Genomic DNA, 22,086 nt, shown 5'->3' on the forward strand with positions numbered 1-22,086 from the left:
CTTAGATAAGACCTAATCTGATTTCAGTGGGTCCCTGTTGAGATTTCCTCCGATCCTTGTGCAATGTGTTTTAGCTCGCTTCCAAATTTTGCCTCTGAAGGTTGACAGTACAGCTGTCTGTGGAGAGAGCATGCCTTTGTTAGCATGTTGGCCACCCCATTGCCATTTTTATATGCAGTGGTGCCAGAAATGTTTAAAGATCTAAACTGCTAGATTATTCCAGTACATCTCCTTAGTGAATTGAATTTAACCAGTCTAGAGCACTGCAAGATTTAGTGTAGGGGTAGGCAACCTAAGGCCCGTGGGCCAGATGCAGCCCAATCGCCTTCTCAATCCAGCCCGTGGACAGTCCAGGAATGTTTTTACATGAGTAGAATGTGTCCTTTTATTTAAAATGCATCTCTGGGTTATTTGTGGGGCCTGCCTGGTGTTTTTACATGAGTAGCATGTGTGCTTTTATTTAAAATGCATCTCTGGGGTATTTGTGGGACATAGGAATTTGTTTCCCTCCTCCAAAAAAAATATAGTTCAGCTCACCACATGGTCTGAGGGACGGTGGACCGGCCCATTGCTGAAAAAGGTTGCTGACCCCTGATTTAGTGGCTATCTGAAACAGCTACATTCAAAGGTGCTTTCACAAGGCACTGACTAGCTTTGCCCATTCCTGGAGGTTTTAAACTTTAAGTAACTGACAACACAGCAGAACTGAACTATGTGCATAAAGCAATGGGAATTTAATTTCTTCAGTCACTGGGACAAGTCAAAGCTAGGAAGATCTTGCAAAGTAAAAAGGCAAGTTATGTGACTGAAACTGTACATCCCTTTCCTTCAGCAACAATGTACCAATCAAATTCTTCCCCATCTCCCCTAGGCTACTTCCAAGTTTTTGTTTCATTAAAATAAAAAGAGACAGGAGTTCCTGACTTCCATGAGCTTTTACATCATGTTGCTGGCCTTGAGGCTTTAAAACCTGGAAGCATTTCTATGTTCAAAACAGTGGAGGTTAAAATACATCTAGTGAATTTGGCACACACCTGTTCACATTCAGTGCGTTGTTATAGGCATATGTTGACAATCTTTCCCAAAGCAACCCAAGAAATAAAGAGATTCACACCGGTATATGCTTCATTCTAATTTATTACACGAAATAAATATTAACATCTCATGGCAATTCTTTACTATCTAGACCCAAGTTATAAACCAACAAAAAATGTTAACCATGTTGCAACCGAGCAATCGTACATTAGGTTTTTTTTTCCTCTGTAAAATCCAAAGAAAATTGGTTTGGTTTGTACTACGCACTTGTATATTTGATGACTTGAAAAAATTAGGAAAATCTGAATCTGTTTTTGCTCCCAAGCTGACCCTGGGTTTTGCTGTGAAATCTTGGCACGTGTCCGAAGTCAAGAACGTTATTTTGTTATGTATCCTTCCTAAGCTTTCATTTTAAACATATGGATGTGAATGCAGGTTAAGAAAAGCAATCCAATGTTTGCAGGAACATCCTCTGGAACAGCAGTTTTCGCCTTAACAAGCTTTCTTCCAACACCAAGAAAAAAGAAAGAAGAAAACACATCTCCAATTTCCACTGAAAAGTCAATTTAATTAAGCACAAGGCTTACACTGAAGCCTAAGTTCGATTCCATCTAAAACACGTTTGAAACCGAAATACTTTTATTGTTATTGGATGGTGTGCATAAACATTACACTCCATAGATAGCAAAAATATCTTTTATTTATAATTTACATTTCCACAAATGAAAAAATCATACAATTTTCCTTACATATACAGTCTATTCCTGTTAAATTTTGTATGCCTTCTACAGAACTTCCACACAATAGACACCTGACACTGTGCAGGCAATAAGAAATTCAAATACAAAAATGTATTTATTAACCAAATAAGCAGCTGGGGCCCTGCCCCAAGTGAACACTTTATTCATATAAAAATTATTTGACTTCTAGAGTCAGCTAGAACACAGCAGCTCTTCCCTGGAATAGAAAAAAATTAGTTTAAACTGACTCAACCTTCTCAGGCTCTGTTTTAATTTCGGCCAATGTGGGTGAGCTCCCCTCCATACAATCATCAGCAGGCGTATCCTCAGGCTCTTCTTTTACCTTGGGACTGTTACAGGAATCCTGTACTTCTTGCTTAACAATATTCAACATAATATTTAGCGGGTTCTCTACAGGTGTCTTGCTAGGAGATGGCGTTGAATCAAATGACGAGGTCTATAAGTAAAAATTAACACCATATACATTAATTTGCACTACCAAAACATTTCAATGGTAGCTTTTAAAACGTGATTTGAAAGTGGCAGGTGTAAAATGTTGCTTCCACAATAGGCATGCTTTTTGTGATGATACATCTAACTCAAGCAAGAAGGAAAAGTTTTTAAAAAGCAACCTAAAGCCATCAAACCCAAATTCATTGTTATTGTTATTTTTAAGTAATATTATTTTGAAGAGCTGGTTTATTATTTGCCACACTTTGGAAATAATGATGCCTGTCTGAATATCTTCCTCTTTTCATGAATGAATGTGCTTTACAGCACATTTAAAACACAACATTCTATTTTTTTCAATCTATAGACTAACCTAACCAACACATTTAGCAGATCTGATACATAAACCTACAGAAAATAATGCACTTACATTTTGATAATCTTCGTAGCATGACGGATGGTATATCTGGAGAGAGAAGACAATCAATCTTAATATCTACATACTTTAAAAGGCATAGGAGAATACACTGCAAAGCAAATGCAACTTTCTTTTTCATACAATTACAAATTTCACTAAAGTCACTGTACACAATACTCTATAGTTCTTCTGCACAAACTCAAGTCTTCGGCCTCCATTTGCTAATACAGTGGTACCTCGAGTTATGAACAGTCCTGCTTACAAACGCTTCAGGTTATGAACTCCACAAACCCGGAAGTAGGTGTTCCAGGTTGCGAACTTTGCCCTGGGATACGAATGCAATCAGCTTCCAGGTCGCGAGAAGCCTATGTAGGGAATGTTAAGTTAAGAAAGGACTTCCGGAATGAATTAAGTTCACAACCTGAGGTACCACTGTATTTTACTGTGTTTGGCACAGCTTGCTTTAAAAGTGCAGTCATTTAACCATTTCTAGAGGGGCAGCTATGTTAGTTTGTTGCAGCAAAAGCAAGAGTGTGTCTTGGGCACATGAAAGACTAACAAATTTATTGTGGCATAAGCTTAGTGGACTAGTCCATTTAATCGGATGCACAAAAGCTTACGCTGTCATAAATTCATTGAGTCACAAAACGAAAGATTATTTAGCCAAAACCTGGTAGTCAAAGTCATTGTTTTTCCTCGGTGCTGCCACCAAATATATATTCAAAATTACCTTCTCGTCTACTCGAATGGCATTTTTTAGGTGCCACTCCTCCTCTTCCTCATCCCAGTATTGCTCAAATTGCTCCTGGCAGATTTCACAGCTCTGAAATGTAGGAAAGCAGTTAAAAGAGCAGTATTTACATAAACAGCGCACTTGTCCTTTTACTCTCAGTTCACCAGAGAAGTTATGACAAGTAAAAGGTAGGTACAGTATAATTGCAACAATTCTGGGTCCTGCTATTATCAATATATTAAGACTGCGAAATTCTGCTCTTTAAATGTATGAAGTGGTATCAACCCATAGTGGCCATGCTTTTGAATTTACTGCTACAACCAAATTCCTTAAGAGGAATAAATAGGAATGTTTTAAAAGGGATTCTCAAGAACTGGGGGTGGGGATCAGGAAGTTTGGGTGAATTCACATTTAGCTTATTGAGCTTTGCTGTCAACTCATCCTTCTTACCATAAACCTGCATCTACAAAGAAAGAGTTATCTTCCGCAGTAGATTTTTAAAAATAAAATACACTTGCATACTTCATATCTTTATCTAAGGCAGAATGTTGGAAATATAGTTAGGAACAAAAGTAAGGATTTCTACAGAGTCAAGCCAGTCTCAAGAAGCAAGTTTACCGAGGGCAGCTTACCTCATCTGCTCCAGCTGGGCCAGCAGGGACACTTTGAAACTCCTTCTCCTTAGCAGCTTCTTGTGTTTTCAACACAACTTCTTCATGCACCTTCTCAAAGAACTGGCTCTTTGCACGTTCCTCTAAATCAGCTATTTCTTCGAACTCTATCCAGTCCTAAAGAAAAAAAATATTGACAAAGCCAATTTAAGATCCTACGAGTTCTATCTTTTACTCTGCTCACTCAACTTTCCACAATACAGTTCTGCACAAATCTTTAATTATCCTCTCTGGTTCTGTTTCTTAGGATCCAGATCACAGCATATAGGGCACAGTCTTCCGAATCCTTACTCTTGTAAGAAAACAAAAAACCACTAATCCATCACCATTTTAAAAATCCTCAATCCATTAGAGCTTCTTGAGCAATATGCTAAACTTGAAGGGCGTGCACAATTCACCTAGTAACACATCAGTGACAAGCTTTTCATAAATCTCACGTGCAGCACAGATGTCAGAATCCACCCACTCACGTTTGTTTAAGCCAAAGTCTACCAGTAGTACAACACCTGTGCACAATTAATTCAGGCATGCAAAGGAAGAATATTTATCTCTGTATGACTATTTCCTTAGTCACAGGAATCTCAGATTTTCATTTTTTGTTTTGTTTTAATATTTAACCCCTGCAAGTGCAAAGAGGTTCCTGAAAACTCATCTGCAAACACGAGACTTTAAGAAGCAGACACTGTGACATCTGACCACCAGAGGGCAAACTTGTGACGCTGCTCCCAAACTAGCCAATATAGGGAGAAAAGTGTGTGAAGCCAAGCAGGAAGCTACAGAGGCAGAACACAGGCAGCCAACTACTATAAAACAGGAAGTAGGTGCCCTCAAGGATCTAAGAGGGGAAGGTTTATAAAAAGGATCGAAACTACAATTTGTGAGGGATCTGGTGACATTTCGAGGCAGAGGCACTGCCCAAATGGAACTCGGTGCCTCCAGAAAGCTGAGCTTTCAGAAGCAGAGAGGGAATTTAAGATAGTGTTTGAAGGCTCATGCTGTTTTAAGTGCATATAATCTTGGTAGTTTGTTTTACTGTTATGCACCTGAATCCTTTGGAACAGGGCAGGCAATTAATTTAACATTAATTCTGTACCCTGAGGTGAAACAGACTGAGCCGTCACTTACCGTTAAGCTGTAGTACCATCTTCTGTGAGTGACTTTCCGGCTGACATCCTTTTCCGTGCGGTTCTGACGATAGTGCCAATCCAAATGGTCTGCATATACATCTGTCTGTGAAGTGGTGAACCTCATTCCACAAGAGTAACATTGAATGCCAGTATAGAGCCGGTTTATAATGCTATCATAACGCCTGAAAACAAGTCAGAAACTAGTTAGCAGCAGATTATGGCAATTAGTTTATGGAGAAAAAGTCATGCAAGCTTCAAATAATTCTGTTAAGCAAATATACAAGACAAAACACTTTTTCAAGTTGGAAGATTGCTAAAATAATTTCTAATTTAACAAGCACCAATCAGTAACTTGCATGCTAAGGAACAGGCTCTAGGGCAGGAGGACTAAGAACTCTGCCACCTAAGTTAAGAAAAAACTGGGAACACCTTTCCCACCCAAGAAATAGAGGTCTTGTTCATTTAGCTGGGGTTGGGAGCTCATGAAAACAAGGCAGGCTATGCACATCCATGAATGAGAGAATAAATGTGTCAGGAAGAAGCCAGTCAGCACTTTCAGTATATGGAACTGCATTAGGAATCAAGACGCTGTCACACAACTTTAAAAAGGCCCACAATAAACCTTGAAACCTTTTTATCTAGATCAGAGACCTATAAATCCCAAGATACTATCAGTGGTTAATTCTGAATTCTTTAATTAATATGCTTGACATACCAAAGTGATATTTAATACTTATCACAAACATAAATATAGCACTCTCACTGTCCTTAAAACAGCAATTATTTGACTTTCACAGTTAAATTCAAGTTAGATCAACAGTTTGATCTAAAACTGTTAAATGGCTTACTTAAGTCAACATGACATGCCTAGGTACATTCTGTGTTACCCACCCGCCCCAACAAATATACTTACTGCTTTAGTTCTTCTATAACGAAGTTAGTTAGGTCTGGGACATCTTGATCCTCAGTCTGGTCTTGATCCTCCTCTTCCTCCTCTGGAGCTGGCTGGGCAGAAACTTCACTGACTTCTAAACAAATGAGGTACGTTGTCAGTACTGGGCCAAAGCGTGTGCTTTCAAAACTGCATCGTTGTCAAATTAAAGCAGGCAGGTCTAAAACACGACAGTACTTCTCTGTCCCTAGTGATTACTGTATTGTTAACAGGGGACGGGGAAGTGCAAAGTGCTCCACAGAAAACAACTATCAACTGACGTCAGGTGCCAAGCAGGGGGGCCGGGATAAAATGGTCTGGCAGGCCTAACCAGACCCACAAGTCAGAGGTTCTCCATGCCTGTATTATAGCAAGGTTCAGAGTCTCCACCCCCATCACTCAGCCCGGACACTGAGATCCAGCTCTGACGGCCTTCTGGCAGTTCCCACACTGCAAGAAGTGAAACTACAAGGAATCAGGCAGACAGCCTTCTCAGTAGTGGCGCCCACCCTGTGGAATGCCTTCCCATCAGATGTTAAGGAGATGAGTAATTATATAAAATTTAGGAAACATCTGAAGGCAGGGAAACTTTTCAAGGTTTAATGTTTTACTATGTATTTATATATGCTGGACGATGCCCACAGTGGCTGGGACAACCCAGTCAGATGTGTGGGGTACAAATAAATTATTATTTTTATTAGTAACACACGTGGCAAACTTCTTTCAATTCCTCCAACTTTGTATCTTGACTTTAAAAAGCAAAACACAAAAGCTATTCCCAATTATATGCCTTTAAAACAGGATACACTGGATCTATTTCTCAATCTAGACAGTTCTGAGTAGCAAAGGAGGAGGTCAATACTGCTGATTTTGAACAGCAGCTGCTATTAAACCCATTAACTGTTGCAAGATGCTTAGACAAAACATATGTAGTATCATACATACCAGCTTCTGTCATAACAGCCTTTAACATTTTAACTATTCCTCACAGAACAAAAAGGTAAAAGTTATACTTACGAGCTGAAGTTGAATCAGTCTGTAAAACTTTGAGAATCCCTGTAGAAAGTAGTTTTGAGAATAATTCATTTACATCAAGTTGTCCAAGATGATTATCAGGATAGGAAAGCGGAGCGTTCCCTAAAAATGGGACAAAAAAATGACACTACTTTCAAATAGCTCTAAGACTTAAACAGGATCATATGGTTCACAGTCCAAAACATTTTACGTTCCCTTTCCTTATCTTTTATTTCAGGGTATAGCTCATGAGATACAGTAGGTAACATTCCCTAACCAAGTGGCAACTGTTCTGCACCTGGTTCCCCCTCCTCAACTCCAACCATTATTTTGACATAGCTCCAGTTGAGTAACTTTGGGGTTATAGTAAATAGGGAAGTAGCCCTGGCAAATCTGAGGTTTGTTCAGGATTGATGCAAAATCTCCTTTATTTGGCTCTCCAGATATTGGTGGACTACAGCATTCATTAGCCCCGGCAAGCATGGCCAATGGTCAGGAATGATGAGAGCTGTAGCTCAGGAACATCTGGAATGTCAAAGGTTCTCCACAGCTGCCTCGTTGGCAGCTGATAAACGTTTTAGCAAAAGGACAAAAAACAACAACTCACCCTTTAAATACTGACCTGGTTGATTTTGGACAAAGCTTCCAGGATTTTGTGCATGAGCTGCTAAGAGAGGCTGCCCTGGATTGTAAGGTACAGGTTGAGTAGATGCTACCGACATAACAGGAACCTGCCAAGAGGCAAATGCTGTTTTAGTCAGAATATTCAGCTATTTCACTGTTAAATTCCAAATCAATGAATGGTGTTTGGTTTTGCATTTAGTTACAACACAGCACGACTCTATTTTACAGAAGTAAAATATCAATGAAGTGAACAGTATAAAAATAAAACTTTAAGCATTAATACTAAAACCAGATTAAATCAACCCACTTTCTGGGACAAAGTGCTCCATCTATATTAATATTACGTATTTCTTTCAAAACTGCTCATTTTATCTTTATTTGGTAAATTTTAGTACATCTACTTATTTTTAAAGTTTGATTTGATCTGTATTTTTAATTAAAACTTTGTACTATTTTATGTAAACCATTTAACAGGTTTTTCTATTAAGTGGTATATTCTATTATATACATATATTGTATATGTTATTATATACATACTGTTAAATATGTTAGCAAAATATTGGCTTTTGTTGTGCTTCCAAGAAGTACCTCAAATTCCAAGAGCTATACAAGCACGCTGGTGCTTAAGAGTGTTGGACTAGGGCATGGGAGACCATGATTCAAATTCCCAGTCTGCTATGTAGATCACTGGGTGACTTAAGTTAAGCTGAGCAGTTAAGCTGAGCCTAAGTGTCAGGCAAGAGTTGCTTGTGAGGATAAAATGGCAAGGGAGATTATGCCACCCATAGCTCCTTACAGGAAACGTAAGATATACATGTAATAATAACTAATTTGACTATCATTATTTGATTTCCCCCCTTACACACACACACACACACACACTCTCTCTCTCAATAACTTCGGCCCAAAACAACAAAAACTCAACTCCCCCCCGCAACCCCCCCCAACTTTTGAGTCCACATTTTCACCTTCTAAAATATGGCAACCCTAACTTAGCCCTACCTGCCATGAACAAATATCTATATCTACACACACATATACATGAAACACTCTCCTGTTACTGAACATGCAGAAAAGAACAAGCATATTATATATGAACAAGTATAAGATCAATTTAAGTCTTGAAAGCCCCTTACCTGCTGAGGCTGCTGAACACTTCCCGTCATACCACTGAAATTTCCATACTGAAGATTCTTGTCATCATAGTAAGGTCCAGGTGCCCTGTTAATAGTGTTAGGAAAGTTCTGTGCTCCAGAACCAGGTGACCCATTGAAGTTTGGTCCTTGCGGGTTATCAAATATTTGCTCAGTTCTCTGGAATTGCATTCCTTGTGATGGCGCATTATAGGGTGGCTGATTGGGAGGTTCATTGTAAGGGCCAGTTTGTCCATAAGGTGGTGTTTCGAGTCTTGAGGCAGGATGATTAGCTACATTTTCAATTCTTTGACCTTGATGACCAAGAGGAATATCAAATCGTGTTGCCTGCTGGTGTTTAGGATCTTCAAACCGTTGAGGTATTGGTGCATCAAATCTTGGGGGTATCTGCTGACCCGGAGGACCATCAAACCGAGGTTGTGTCTGCTGAGCAGGGCCCATTTCAAACCTTGGACCAGGTTGCACATGTAATCCATCCAGTCTTTGCATAAGTGATGGCTGACCAGGTTGACCATCAAATCTTGAATGACAGCCATCAAACCTTGGCCCTGTTTGGTTAATAGGTCCTTCAAACCTAAGTCCACCTCCAGCCTGGCCTGAAGGCCCCTCAAACCTGGGACCAATCCCAGACTGACCATGAGGCCCCTCAAATCTGGGACCAACACCTGGTTGACCATGTGGCCCTAAAGGCTGCCCATGTGGCCCCATAGGCTGTCCATGAGGACCTTCAAATCTTGCTGGCTGCCCATGCGGACCCATAGGCTGTCCATGTGGACCTTCAAAGCGCAAATTGCCTCCTGGCTGGCCAAGAGGTCCCATTGGCTGCATATGAGGTCCTTCAAATCGCATGCCAGCCGCTGGCTGACCATGAGGCCCCATAGGTTGGCCATGGGGGCCTTCAAACCTCATTCCACCTCCTGGGGGACCATGAGGCCCCACAGGACGGTCATGAGGCCCTTCAAACCTTATCCCACTTGAAGGCTGGCCATGTGGACCTTCAAACCTCATTCCACCGGAAGGCTGGCCATCAAACCTCATAGTACCTGAAGGCTGATCGTGTGGTCCCTCGAACCTGATCCCAGATGACTGACCATGTGGTCCCTCAAACCTAATCCCAGCAGATGGCTGACCATGAGGTCCTTCAAACCTTATCCCACCTGAGGGCTGACCATGGGTCCCTTCAAATCTTATACCACTCATCGACTGGCCTGTGGGCCCCTCAAATCTCAACGCTCCCCCTGGCTGTCCCATAGGATTCTCAAACCGTATAGCAGTCCCTGCACCAACTTGCCCTGAGGGCCCTTCAAACCTCAAGGGACCACCACCCATCTGTGCTGGTCCATCGAACATAGAACCTTTTCCTCCAGATTGTCCTGGGGGCCCGTCAAACTGAGATGCTGGCTGGCCTAGGGACCCCTCAAACCTTAAATTAGTCTGTGGTTGTGGTGCTTCAATTCTAGAACTTGCATTAGCCAGCCCTTCAAAGTGAGTTCCTTGTCCATCTCCACCTGCCCTTGTTCCAGGATGTCTAGGGGAGCCCTCAAAATGAGATCTTTCCTCCATCAGTGAACTAAATCTTTGCTTTCCATCCGAAACCCCAAATCGTGATCCTGTATTCTCAGTAAATTGTTTCTCTGGTTCTTCGTATCTTGCTCTCTTATAATGTTCATTGAACGGAGACCTCCGCTCATCTCGAATACCTTTAAAACAAAACAAAACAGCACTGTTACTGCCTGAAGGCAGTAGTATAGTATAGAAAGCGTAGTATACAAAGCAAATCTACAGCACTGTGAGAAGTATTTCCCCAAAATTATCAAACCTGAAAACTCCAGTATATTTTTGCTGCACTTCTACTGAAAACCAAGAAAATATTTACAGTCTCTTGATTTTCCCTAACTATAATACAGATAATGGAGGTATTTTCCCTGAAGCTCCTTGTACCTTTGGAGGAGTTGGACTCATCGTGTCTTCTCCGGCTGTCATGAGGTGAATTTTCAGAATATGGTCTGTTACTACCAACAGGGGAATGCCGCCTTGATCTTTCACTGAATTGACTCCCCGATTTGCTTTTTGTTTGTTCGCAATCCATTCCAGAAAGAAATGTCTCATTCAAGTGTCTCTCAAGTAAAATATCTTCAGGATCCATCATGTTGAGTCTTGGAAATGAATGCTGAACTTGCGTTCTTTTTAGCTTAGCTTTATGCTCATGATATATTAAATCTGCATCAGACAACAGGGGCTTCTTTTTCGAAATTCCCTTTTCACCTGTGGGACTATCCCAAACATTGCACCTGTGTTTTCCTTCCTGATACTGGATAATTTGGCGAATCTGATGGCACAGAACAAGAAACTCATCTTGCGTTATTTCTCCAGATGACAGTTGTTCATTAGCCTGTGACAAGAGAAACCGTTAAAAGAGTTAAATTTGGAAGGCTGTTAGGAAAGAATATGTGAATCTATAAAAGTTAATACATGTTACCTTCTTAAGTAACTCTCTCTTGTTTGCCAAGTCCAGTTCTTTCGGAATCTGCAAATTCGCATCCACACTTAATCTATGCTGCTGCTTTGGTGTGCGAGGTGATGTAACTCCTTTACTACTGGTTGCCCAGGTGTCCCTGTGCCTCTGATGAGGTGATTTAGAAAGTCCTTGGTGTTCTTCAGTTGGCTGGGGGCTGAAATCCACAGAAGCAAGAATGTTAACTTGACACAATCTCCCAACATAGTGTGATAAAAACAACTATTTCACTTTTGCTTTAGCATCATACCAACACGGTTATTCTTTGGCAGTAACTTCAGATCTATACCTACGATGGCAAATTAAATTTGCCTCATAAATGCCAACTTACTTTTTATTTTCTTGCCAACCAGATTTCCACCTTTTATTTGACTTGGAACTTGACCAGTTCTCCACATTCTCCTTAGGTTCCGAGTTTGCTTTTGAAGAATGCAAGTTCATTCCTTCCTGCGGTCGGTCTTCATGAGTTTTCTTCGGCCTCCTTGAATCTCTCACTTCCTGCTTCCTTTTGTTAGAGCTCCTTTCTTCCCGTATTCCCTGCCCAAAGTCCTCTGCGTGGGATTGCTTTGGTCCCGACGCCCGAGACTTTGCAGTTTTAGGTCCAGGAGAGAGACTCCTGAGCCGTCTTTTGGGTGACCTCCTGTCTCTTCGTTTTGGAGAATGGGAAGATGGTGACCGAGATCTAGGGGAACGTGACCTTTTCCTGGTACCTGACCTTCCTAGCTTTCCAACCTGTTTCTCTGACTCTTCAGTATTGGGATCTTGCTTTTGGACAATGCCATTAATTATTTTGGTTCTACCACTGACTGGTCTATGCTCTTCTTTGTCTTTTCTCTCCATGCATCTCCTCTTTTCTTTCAGATCATCATCTTTACCATCTGGCTTCTCTAGAATATGTTTTTTCAATCTTGGATCTCTCTTGCTTATTTCAGATACCCTGGTGTTCTCACTTTCTTGGTTTCTAGTATCTTTAGCATGAAGCAGCTTGTTCTGCAAGGGAGAAGGAGACTTCAGTTTTGAATCAAATTGATCAAACTCTTTCTTTTGAGATTTCTCATTCTGTTTTTGTCTTTCTTGCTTTGATGTACTTTGTTTTTCAGCCTGTAGTGTTTTGCTGACCTTTGGATCAGCCTGATTGACTGGATTAACTGTAAAATCTTTCCTATGACTTTGATCTTTAGAATGGGAAGAATGTTGACTTGTTCTATTAAGACGAGGATCTCTGTTGGCCGTTTTGACATCATGGAGTGGAGAGAGACGGGTTTTTTCAGGTGGCAGACAAACTTGATGAGGAGCTTTAACTGGCATGTGAGATGGTTGTGGAACATGTGGCTTCACAGATGCTTGACTCAAGCTGGATCCACTTTGCTGACCACTAAGAGAAACCGCCTGAAACGTAAGGTAATAAAAAAGGAGCAAGTATTTACAACAGTAGCACTTAAAAAACCTTACCTACTGTACAGCATAAAAATTCAAGGATAGGTTTGAAAGTAGGGACTAATTCTTGAGTTCTAATTATATAGAAAAGAGAACTTGCAATAAAAGGCATATAAGTTACTAGCTTGTTGGATAAGCCTCTCTATTTTAGAATTTTCTTGCAATACTCATGATGTCTGTGAATGTGTTAAAGAATATACTAATCATTTCCTATCTCAGATTGTAAGGGTATTTTAGGTTCCTTCACTGAAGGTCAATAATTACAAGGTATGAATCAATAAACGTCCATTGCCCTATAAGATTATGGAAAATTATGCAGTATTTCCAATATACGTATTTTTAAACCATTTTAGTTTTTTGATAAATTATACTTAAAGGGCATAAATGGTATTTCTGTAGCCGACATAAACATAGTATAGAAACCTCTTGACATTAGAACATGCTCTGCAATCCTGTCTTCAAAACAGGGATGGCAGGGAACATGTGGCCCTCCAGATATTGAGACTACAACTCCTACCATTCCTGAGCATTGGCCATGCTGGCTTGAGGCTGATGAGACTTGGAGTCCAACAACATCTGGAGGGCTGCAGGTTTACACCGCAAGCAAACCATGAACGATTAACACATCACAAAATATGACACCACACACAAATTGATTCCGGAAGAAAACCCTTTGTGGTTACTTGTGAGCTAGTCTATACGTGACACTTGCTACGGTAATAAATACCTGTGGGGTATCAAACCTCTCCCTTGGTCATGTATTTGATGTCAATGCTTTTCACTTGCATGGAAGAAAACTCACAATGTGATGGTCCCAATCTCAAGCCCTGGGTTCTACTAAACAACAGCCAGGGGTGTGGAATTTGCTATACACGGAAGTGCGATTCACGGACCAAGTGCAACATATACGTTTTACCATGACACTAGAGGTAGTAAACATTGTGTCCTCAAGGTTGAATGGCTATCTGTCATGGATGCTTTAACCGAGATTCCTGAATTGCAGGGGGTTGGACTAGATGACCCTTGGGTACCTTCCAACCCATATGATTCCATGAAGGTGTTGCTACACTACAACTCTCAGCCTCCCTTGCCATTGGCTATGCTGGCTGGGACTGATGTGAATTTTGTGGAGGGCGCTAAACCATGTGTCCAAATTAATGATAACCTCAAAACATGGTAGAAAAACCTATTCCTATTTTTATTAACTTGTTGAGCGTATGAAAGAAAGGTTACAATCTGTATTGTGGCTTGCCCCACAGATCAATCAAATTTAATAGTCTTAACAAAGGCTCCACCAAATAAAGACAACTGAAATGGGCTAGTGACAAACATTGGTCATGTTTTGCTTTGCTTGCCGACATGCTACAGCAGTCATTTCTATCCTACTCACCAGCTGTGCTTTAGTCTGCTCTAGTTCCAGTTCTAATTTTTTCTGTTGAAGTTCTAACAACTGTTTTTGTTTTGCTAGTAGCTGTTGTCTTATTAGCTGCTCTTGAGTCAAATTCTTTTGTATTTCAGGAACAACTGGAGTAGAGGACACAGCAGAACAGGACACAGGAGGAGGACAGACTGCAGGGCTAGGTGCAGGTGGTTCCTCAGGCTACCAAGAAAATGGTAAAGAACACGATTCTTATTTGTGGGGCAAAGCAACCAGCAGTTAACTCAAAGCTAGAAATGTTCCATTGTTTTAAAATTCTTTTTTGTACATTTAAATTAGAATGCATAAGCAATGTCAGACTTTTAACATAAGTTTAATGCTTTCACCTCATTTATGTTTTGAAAGTACAATCCCTACCATAACTACCAGTCCTTTCTTGTCACCTCAAAGCATGCGAAATTCAAAGGCCTGAACACAAACTCATATAAACATAGTTTAAAGCAGCATTTAGTTGTCGAAACTTACCGATTTATTTAAAAACTTAGGATTCACATGGATGCTAGAAGTATTCACATTAGGGGGTAGAGGTTTAATTGGCCAAGCAGGGTCTACTGAATTCACCCGGACATCAAGGGCATAGAGTTTCTTCAAAGGGAAAATTTCATCCCACGTGGAACGCAATTTAAATAAACTTTTCCTAGTATTTTCATCCACCTAAGAAGAACAGAACAATTCTATGGCTTGTTAAGTTAATAAAACATTTGTTATGCTTCTTTCTACAACTCAAGACCAGATACTGTGTTCTAAAGCTGTACTCCTGCTCATTTGTGTGTACTGAAGTGCCACTGAAATTAGTAGAAATCAGGTGCACACAGGTGAACGATGGACTGTGGGCCTCCATGTAACGGGATGGATTAAGAGGTAAGCACACATAACAGAACTAGCAGCAGCCGATTTCCCTAAAATGCTATGGGTTAGGGAATCACGCTGAATGAGGTGGGCTTAACCGTATTTCTTCAATCCCCTGTGCACAACCTATCCCATTCAGCAGGGTTCCTTGACCCTCATTGGAGTATTTTCTCGACATAGAAGTCAGCTTCTGCCAGTACGGTGATGTACTTGCCCCCAGGTCCAACATATTGTGATTTGCACAGTACCATATACATTTGAAAACAGTAAACCCTCCACGTGTTATAGACACAGCCATGGTATCTTTTTATTTTTACATTTTATATTATCCCAACTCAACCATCAAGGCAGTTCACAGAACAAGTTCAATATCATAATATGCAGATAATTTTCATTTCCCAATGTTTTCATACTGCATCTACTATTCCTGGTAAAGATATAAATCCAATACAGGCAATTCAGTGACTACTGCATTGATACTACAATCTTATGCACTTACTCCCAAGCAAATCCTGAAGCTGAGATATACTGAGCAAAAATGCCTAAGATTAGGCTGTTAAATAGCTCAATCTTGTCTCAAAATATATTAATTCTTCTCCAGCTAAAGCTCCATACTACCAGTCAGAAAGTATGTATGGCTTAAACAGGGTCACAAGGGTTTGTCTCAATTTTTATTAGTATCATTAAGAGATTTAAGATTAAACAAAACTTGATAAAGGGAAGCAAGCACTAATCCAATTGTTTTGAGCAATTCCAACCCTTTATTAAACAGCACTGGGGAACGCTAATTAATTCAACTGGCATATTCTTATTTCCTTTAATGATTTATGTAAAACTGTTCACATAAAAATTATAAATATGCATTCTGTATTTTTTTTTTTTTTAAATTACCCCAATCCTCTGGCCAACCCAGTTTGAGAAATCCCAGCCACAAGCAATTGCTCAGAAATTAAAGTGAAACATAAAAAGACTGCAGAAGTGAAAAGATTGGGAGTCAGATAATGAAAGGTGCTCATTATCAAAATATAAACTTTCAGAATTCTTGGCAGGCAGGTTCCATTTAAGTATCTAATGTTTGCATACACTACTATAAATGAATGAAAACATAACGTATTGTATAATCAAAACGACAAGTGTTAAGAGTGTATGCAAACACACACAAGGTCACTGATTTCTCTGCAAGGCTAAAATATCTTATGCATGAAAAGTTCAGCATTGTAATAAATGGCAGAGCTAAAGATCAAACAGTTTTCTAATACAGGCCTTCTCACTCTGGATATGCTCTACACATTTCCAACTATGTACTGCTACACTTTTTTAAAACCTTGTTTTCTTAATATAACTGGAGCGTGAATAGTCTAAATATGAAAGGTCCTACTGCATTCTTTGCACTTAGTACCCAAGAAAACCCAAGACTGAGTGTCAAGTTATTTATTTATACAGCAACAATTTTGAAAACGATTATAAAAGCACATATATATGTATATATACCTTTTCAAACACATTAACAAATGTTGCAACTAGGTTTTTAGTAAACGCAGCAAGATATTCTCTCCCAACATTCTTGACAATGGAGTCCATAAGGTACATAACAGGAAGTTTCTCATTAGAAGGAGCCTGGAGTAATAAGAAGAAAACTTGAGACTTTTAGTTATAACAAAAACATGTTGATTTCTTTTTTAGAGTTACCATTCCCCAACCCACCATATCTTTATTTTGGAACAATTATTGTGTAAAAGGTTGTTTTCATAAGCTAACAAGCTCAACACCGCCCCCCCCCCAAGAGTTTAGCTCTATTTGGTAGAGTGTTTTTCTTTAAGAGGAGGGGATACTCAACCTCTGCAATGGCAGAAAGAACTGGCCCATGTTATGGTTAGGGGTATCCAAACCAACCATACTATACTCTATTTAAACACACACTAGCTTCTGCTGGGATCTCTAGAAGGAAGGACATGGAATAACTTAAAAGATTTGCAAGTCCCATAAATAGGGGGGATTCCAAGCGCATGGACCAATGGTGAATACCGATGTCTGAGTGAGCCATATCTGGAAGTTACTTTGCTGCAATCCAGAAAAAATGCTATGTCACCAAGTCTGACCAGTTGAAGCAATTCGACTCAGATGCTCTCAAAGCTATATTCAAACCATCCAACCCGAGCCAAAAAAAGAAGAGTATAAATCCATAATGAAGCTATGGTGTTGAATAGTCGGGATTATAACTGGAACCAAAGACTGGCACGGAAGGCAGTCTTCAAGTCTGGACACTCTTCAATGCCCAAGGAGCCAAGTTGGATTTTTTCGCCATACATAAGACGGGCCCCAAGTCCGTGCAGCGCAAACTGTGTGCCGTTGTGGCTGCATGTCCAAAGAAAATGGAAGCCTTCTCAAGTTCTGTTCAAAATGAATGTTAATGTCTCATCCATATCAGGAAATGGCAGCAAGCTTCCAGAAAGCATCAACGTGTATTTATAAAGACTTGTTGGGAAGGATAATTGCTTATTAACTGTCTTCCGTTTCAACAGGGGTAACTTAATTCCCATTTACCACCCAACAACTCTTAAGAAAAAAAGCTAGTATTTCTGTGCAGTTTAACATCTGGCAACTCACAGGGTCTGCAATAACTGTAAAAATTCCATTGTCCAAATGATATTGTCCTTGACTGTCCTTAAAACTAGCATTTTCCCCACTAAATTGTGAAGAAATTTGCAGAAAACTCTGGCAACTTATTTTTTAAATTGTGAGAAAACCTGAACCACCCTTGATTTATCTGCACCCTTAAAATGTGTGGCTTTGAGTTTTTTATGCACAAAGATATGCAAACCATTTCATCTGAAATTTGCTTCAAGGGAGAATTATACCAGTAAGTCTTCAACCAGGTGGGGCCTCTACCAAATTGCATATAGTGACAAAATAATAATGGAGGGAAGTATGCCTTCATATGAAACACAAGACCACCAGACAAGGCATACAGGGCATGTAAGGATTAACTCCCCAACAGCTTGGAAATGAAAACTGGGCTATGTACATAGAGATCTGATTTTACACGCTACAATAGGGCTTGGGAAAGCACATGGGACACCTGTATCCTTTTTTAAACCCGTATGTGTTATCCTCAGACTTCCAAGGACAGCTGGCAAGGAAACACAGCTGACTTTAAAGTTCTTATTCCCAAAAGTTATGTTCTATTTTCCATCTTTAAATATGAACAGCAAAACTGCTGCATATGTATAATATGTCATCATATGCTCACACGTGGTGTGAAAACAACATGTGAAGCTATAGTGAAATAAGGCAGCAAGCCTGTAACAGGATCTGGTTTTAGGAATTAGGAAGCAACCCCCACCTTTTAACGAATTGAATGCCACTTTTGCGAACCATACTTCAGTTACCATACTTCCCCATTAGTCTCTAAAAGAAAGCGCAGTGGGATGTTGGAGGTCCACCCCTCAAGTAGAGACAAACCCAAGTTAGAGATTATCCAGCAGTTGCAGAAGGCAGGAAGGCAACACAAACCACTAAGAAACTGAAGGTAAATTAACCTCAAGCCTATCTGCAGTGAAACCATGCCCAGAGTTTGCAAAAGAATGCTTGCTGCACTCCTTCAAACGTCATAAATGAGTGTTGATAATGTGTGGGTCTGTGTATTTTTGATGGACTTCACCAAAGGTTGAGCCTTCCTCATAACTCCATTGTACCCAGGCCGTAGAATAATTTAACACTTGGAAACAGATTCTGCACTACACCCGGTAAATAAAAAGACAAATACATATTTCATACATTTTATTTACATTTTAGGAATACCAGTCACACATTTCAAAGTCATTTATTTAAAAATGTAATAAAAACCACTCTGGTTTACACTAAATAGAAACTGTCCCCAGACAACACTTTCCTTCAAAAGTGGTTTTCAGAGAACTCAAATCTCTTGTTTCATCCTGGCCACTAATGACAGCTAGGCAAATCTAATTAGAAGCACAGGTTGTAGATATCTTTAAATACACTTAAGGGGTATGTAACCACCCTCACCCCACTCTAAGATAACAGTACTGGAATTGATAGTGTGTTACCTAGTTCCAGTCATGAACAGAGAAACCGAAAACATTAAGAATAAGTATGGGAAAGTGTCTGGAGAATACGATGTAGTTAACCAACCTACATTTTAAACAGCCTTCCCTATTAGACCTTTAAATTTTACTTTACTTTTAAATCATCTTAAACCCCTGATTAAATTAGCAATTAAAAAGCCCAGTAACCTAGAAGAAGCCAAGGGAGGTGGGAGGGAGAGGAAGATGAGCAATAACTGAGATTAACTGGAATAGGGATGTTACTCTATCACTATTTAAAATAAGGTTTGAAAGGGCCCCCCTAGGGAAAAGGTGTTATAAAACCTAAACCACATGTAGCCAGCTGACTTCTATCAGAAAATGACTGGATTGGGAGTCTACTCTTTCTTTTTGTATCATATGCCTCACCGGCGCCATGTTGGGATTGTACAGGCAGCTGCGGTTCCTTCAGGCAGGGTGGAACACTTGTTTCCCTGCCTTAATGAATGGGCTGCTCTAACAAGGAGTGGATCATACACACAGGCACATGCATCCTTCTAATTTGGTACACCTCTATTACTCAGAGCAATTCAGGAGCACCCCAACATCATCTATTTCAAAAGAATAAAATAAAGGGGGCTTATGTGATATAAAGGAATCCTTGATTGTAAAGCCTTATCTCCTTTAGCCTGATTACTGCTAAACGATTAAGAAAAATGACAAAATATTGTGGTGCAGCTAACTTGAACTAAGGTTGAAACATGTTACTTGTGGAGGCACAAACTGCAGGGCAAAGCACGGCTATTGCTGCACAGTCACTGCCAGGCCGCCATGTTGTATGCCTCGTTTATGCATGCTTGTGAAACCCAACAAACATTTCCTGAATTGCTTGAGGTGGATAGGGAAGGGAATCAGGCCTTACATTCAAATTTGTGGTGCTCTTCCAGATTTCCTTGCACTCTCTGCTACTGCCAATAAACAGCTGGCACTCCCCCCCCCCGCCACACACACCTGACTTCCCTCTACCAGGCTGTTTCATTTCCCCATATTCCGAAGAAGGCTTTACCTTATGCTTCACTGTCTTTTCACATCCCTACCCCCATTTATCAATATTCCTCTTTACGTTCAGCTAATATTTCCTTCTGTTTCAATCCAGCTCCACCTAGATCTTTTCCCACCTCTCTAATGCTGCCTTCCTCAAAACCCATGCCCTATCTTTATTCCCAAAGCTGGGAGGGATTCCCTTTGCCACAATTTCAAAATGCCCAGACTGTCCACTATCTGATCCTAATCCCAAAGCCACCTTCATGTTACCCCCAAGCACTTCCTTGCAGCTCCCCCAATCCGACTAGATCAAGAGCTCTCCCCACCATAACCCACCCCCCAGGATCTACGGCTGACACGTTCACCTGCTTTTAGCCTATACTAGAGTGGGTTTTCCCCTCCCCACTCCGACTTCTAGAATGAAGCTTTTACTATTGGCTTTTTTTATTTGTAAAAAATTTAGAGCCAATTTTTTTTTTATTTACTGCAGCCTCTTTTCGAGGGAGGTACTTGGGCTAAAGTAAACACCACGGGATCGTCATATGCTCTTAAAATGCGCGTGAGTAAATAAACTCACCCGCAGAAAACAAAAAAACAACCACCCTTCCTCTGACCTTTCCTTCTCTAAGGTATAATAAATAATACTACTAAGGTTGGCTGTACCCCCCCCCAACAGCCATAGGCCGTTGACTTCCTTCCCCTCCCGCAACATACCCAACCACCCCTTCCCCCACTGCTTTTCCTTCCTAGGCCTGATCCCTAGTATGCCTTCCCCTTCCCATTTTCGCCACTAACCCCCGGGGGGGGGGGAATCCCTGAACTCTATCCTCTCATACACACGACACACACACACACGAGGTCTAGAAAAATAATATGGCGGTGTGTTTGTTTGCGGGGTGGGGGTGGGGTTGGGTTTTTTGCTGAGATCTGGCCCTAGAGCTATGGCAGGAGCCTGGGTGGGTAGGTTAAGTAGCTAGGTAGGTAGGTAGAGGGGGTGGGGGGTAGGTAGAGAGAGCGTATTCGGCGTAGAGTGTATAAAAACCTTGGCGACTTGCGCCTCGATCAGCGAGACGATGTCCTTGGCGTGTTGCACGTTCTCCTCGGCCAGGATGGTCAGCATGTTGATGTGCGGCTTGCTGTTGAAGGTCAGGTCCTCGAGCGAAGACTGGTAGTCGCGGCAGGCGTCTTCCCCGCTGCTGCCGCCGCCGCCGCCCACGGGCCCCTCCGAGGCCGCGCTGGAGCTGCTGCTGGAGCTGCTGCTACTGGAGCCGCCGCCGCCCGACATTATTCTCTCGTCCCCCACACGCCAGAGGCCGCGCGGGGGGAACGGCCGAGCCCCTCCGGAGAAGAGAAAAAGGAAGGGGGGAACACAGGCCGACCCCCTCACTCTCTCTTTGCTTTTTCTCCCCCCCTCACACACACACTAAGCGCCTCTCTCCCGCCCCTGCGGCTGTCGATGTCGCCGGTGCCCGCTGCTACTCCCTTGCCGGCCTCTTCTGGCTCATCCTCCGCGCCGCCGCGTCCTCGTCAAGCAGGAAGCTTCGCAGGCCGCCGCCGTTTTCCTCCGCCAAGCCGCTTTTCCTCCGTCTATTTCTCTCTCAGCCCACCCGCTTCGCCTCACAAACGCACGCACAAAATGGCGGCGGCTCCCGCGGCTCGCGAACGCCTTCTTCCTCCGGCTCCAACCGTTGCGTCATGCGAAAAACTGCGCCGGAGGGGGGCGGGGGCGGGCAAAAGCGCCGGGGAAGCGCCTTTTGTTCGCTGGCCGAGCCGCCATTGGCCGCCGCTGCCTCCCGAGCCTGATCCTGATTGGAGCAGGAGGGACTCTCCCTTCTGATTGGGCCCCGCCTCCCTCGGCTCGCC

General features: G+C 41.5%; 1 protein-coding gene across 2 annotated transcripts; it reads right to left on the minus strand.

Moving 5' to 3' along the window:
- Positions 1-1,715: 1,715 nt before the first annotated feature.
- PCF11 (PCF11 cleavage and polyadenylation factor subunit) lies at positions 1,716-21,947 on the minus strand. Of its 2 annotated transcripts, none has more exons than XM_081024404.1 (16): positions 21,266-21,947; positions 16,628-16,753; positions 14,753-14,941; positions 14,240-14,449; positions 11,744-12,801; positions 11,377-11,569; positions 10,839-11,289; positions 8,880-10,597; positions 7,742-7,850; positions 7,123-7,242; positions 6,088-6,202; positions 5,173-5,356; positions 4,009-4,164; positions 3,374-3,466; positions 2,656-2,691; positions 1,716-2,232 (listed from the first exon to the last, which is right to left on the minus strand). In XM_081024404.1, the coding sequence occupies exons 1-16, from the start codon at positions 21,506-21,508 to the stop codon at positions 2,014-2,016; spliced, it is 5,220 nt and encodes a 1,739-aa protein (XP_080880530.1). In that variant the 5' UTR covers positions 21,509-21,947; the 3' UTR covers positions 1,716-2,013. The 2 variants fall into 2 exon arrangements, with proteins under 2 accessions (XP_080880530.1, XP_080880529.1); XM_081024403.1 differs by having other exon boundaries at positions 7,727-7,850.
- Between the last annotated feature and the right edge of the window lie 139 nt (positions 21,948-22,086).

Source organism: Podarcis pityusensis, assembly GCF_964106645.2.
Source record: "Podarcis pityusensis genome assembly, contig: HAP1_SCAFFOLD_70, whole genome shotgun sequence".
In the NCBI taxonomy this organism is placed as follows: Eukaryota; Metazoa; Chordata; class Lepidosauria; order Squamata; family Lacertidae; genus Podarcis; species Podarcis pityusensis.

Excerpts from the sequence above, each read along its gene's own strand:
- PCF11 (XM_081024403.1), bottom strand. The coding sequence starts at position 21,508 with ATGTCGGGCGGCGGCGGCTCCAGTAGCAGCAGCTCCAGCAGCAGCTCC. Across the intron at positions 11,290-11,376 it reads AGAGAGAGTTACTTAAGAAG|GCTAATGAACAACTGTCATC; the intron begins GTAACATGTATT and ends CTCTTGTCACAG. Across the intron at positions 7,851-8,879 it reads GTGTTCAGCAGCCTCAGCAG|GTTCCTGTTATGTCGGTAGC; the intron begins GTAAGGGGCTTT and ends GCCTCTTGGCAG.